The sequence below is a fragment of the Cynara cardunculus genome, assembly GCF_001531365.2.
Source record: "Cynara cardunculus var. scolymus isolate 2C chromosome LG 1, CcrdV1, whole genome shotgun sequence".
In the NCBI taxonomy this organism is placed as follows: domain Eukaryota; kingdom Viridiplantae; phylum Streptophyta; class Magnoliopsida; order Asterales; family Asteraceae; genus Cynara; species Cynara cardunculus.
This window is the reverse complement of record NC_037528.1, coordinates 3,320,680-3,323,085: the sequence shown is the minus strand read 5'-3', so window position 1 is coordinate 3,323,085 and position 2,406 is coordinate 3,320,680. Positions and strand designations below refer to the sequence as shown.

At 44.7% G+C, this 2,406-nt stretch overlaps 1 protein-coding gene across 1 annotated transcript; it reads left to right on the top strand.

Moving 5' to 3' along the window:
• The first annotated feature begins 375 nt into the window (after positions 1-375).
• On the top strand, positions 376-1,728 carry LOC112526914 (omega-hydroxypalmitate O-feruloyl transferase-like). Its single transcript, XM_025137358.1, has one exon. The coding sequence runs from the start codon at positions 376-378 to the stop codon at positions 1,705-1,707; it is 1,332 nt and encodes a 443-aa protein (XP_024993126.1). The 3' UTR covers positions 1,708-1,728.
• Positions 1,729-2,406: the final 678 nt, after the last annotated feature.

Here is a 2,406-nt window from a genome sequence, read left to right as displayed (position 1 = left end):
ATCTAATATATAGGAACGAGACAGGTCAGAAATCCCAAGTTCTCCGATTCTCGATCTCCAATTTTACCGAAACTCCCCGTCTCCGAAACAGATACACCAAGTTCCGGCTCATATTCCCATGGCTAACAAGGGAGGAGAGTGGAAAAGGGCAAACACGATGCAACCCACCGCCGAAGAGACAAAAGGCAAAATCCGAGCTGTCATTCATTTCTTTGTTTTTTAATTTGTAGGCCACCACCATCAGAATCTTGGCCAAATCTTTTACAGTGGTCACTCTTGTTTTATGTTTCTTTCTTCTTTCTTACAACCATTTTCTTTATACATATACATGTTTATATATAATGCAGGTGCCCCTTTATGACCATCAGAGACGCCATGACCAACATGGAAAGCTCAGCGGCTCAGGTTCATGTCAAAGAAGCAGCCTTGGTCGTTCCTTCAGATCCCACTCCTACTCATCTTCTCAAGCTCTCTTCTGTTGATTCCCAGCTCTTTTTACGTTTCACCATCGAGTATTTACTCATCTACCGTTTCAATGGCCTCCACACAGATCACGTCACAGCTCGTGTCAAGTCTGCTCTGGCTCGAGCCCTGGTTCCTTACTATCCATTAGCAGGTAGAGTCAGGGTTCGACCAGATGGTTCTTGTCTCGAGGTCGTTTGTCGTGCCCAAGGAGCTGTTTTCATCGAAGCCACTGCTGATTTTACGCTTTCCGATTTCGAAAGGGCCCCACGTTATGTTACGGAATGGCGGAGGCTTTTGGCTCTGCAAGTGGCTGACGTCCTCAAGGGGGCGCCACCACTGGTGGTCCAGCTCACCTGGCTCTCCGACGGTGCAGCAGCTCTTGGTGTCGGCTATAGCCATTGTATCTGTGACGGTGTCGGCAGCGTTGAGTTTCTCAACCTGTTCGCGGCGTTGGCCACCGGTCGCCGTCATGGAGGGGGGTTGGAATTTAAACCGAAACCCATTTGGCAACGACACCTTCTTGATCAGACACCGTTTAAACAACCTAGACCGAGGCAACACCTCGAGTTCAGCCGAGTTACTGACCATTGCCAGTTTATGACTCGGTTCACCCCTGACCAACTCACTCCCACCGCGGTCACATTTGACGAATGGAGACTAAACGAGTTGAAGAATTCCATAACTCCGACGAGTCAACTCAGCAAATCATCACTCACTTCATTCGAGGTCTTGTCTGCTAAGGTTTGGAGAAGCTGGGCCAAAGCACTGAACTTCCCACCGCAACAAATCCTTAAACTGCTTTTCAGCATCGACATACGCCACCGAGTCAAACCGAGTCTACCCACCGGATACTACGGAAACGCCATCGTACTCGGTTGCGCTCAGGCAACCGCGAGAGACCTAACAGAAAAGGGCTTAGCGTACGCCACGGAGTTGATAAAAGAAGCAAAGAACCGAGTCGACGACCAATACGTAAAAGAAGTAGTGAACTCAGTGAGTCTAAACGGAGCGAGAGGTGTGCCCGACCCAGTTGGCGTACTGATTCTATCACAATGGTCAAAGCTGGGTTTGGAGAGGGTTGACTTTGGAATAGGGAGGCCAGTTCAGGTGGGACCGGTGTGTACCGATAAGTACTGTATATTACTACCTGTAGACGATCACAGCCGTTCAGTGAAGGTGATGTTAGCTGTGCCGTCCGTAGCCGTTGACAAATATGTTGATTTGATGAGAGCCGTCCAATAAAACACCTGACTTTTTTGCTAATTTATTTATATAAGATTTCAGTTGCTTAATTAACTTTCTTTTTATTGCTTGATTCTAATTCATGTCAACATGCTTCTTTTAGTAATTTCTTTTACATAAAGAAGGTACCTTATTTTTAGCCATTGGATGACACGTAGCACTTTGGGCCTTCGTAATTGTGTTATGGATGCAGGTAACATTTTCCCTCTTGTAACTCTCAGGGTGCGTTTGGTGCGTAGATAAGGTATGACAGCTGTTCAGCGTTTGGTAAGACATGACAGCACCGGACAGAACTGGTTAAAATGACCAATTTACCCCCAGTGAGCTGTTTAGTGTTTTTTCACTAAATTATCAATATAAATGTTAACACTTACCAAGTATTGAATGCAATTATGTTTTAATAGCGTGAGCTTGTGTTATGTGATTTCAGTAACACATGTAAGAAAATGGTGTTATTAATTTTCCCATGATGTTTGAAGCTCATCTTGATAACTTATGCAATATGCAGAGGAATCAAGCACATAAACAGAAACAGGTTAGGTAATTATACCGATTCCTTTACTAGTTAGGAATCAAGCACATAAACAGAAACGATAACTTATACCATTTAGAGGCTTGATTTTAACTTCTTGATTGGGTTGAATGACTGATAACTTGGAGTATGATTGCAATCTGTTTTATATGTCTTGGAACCCTATG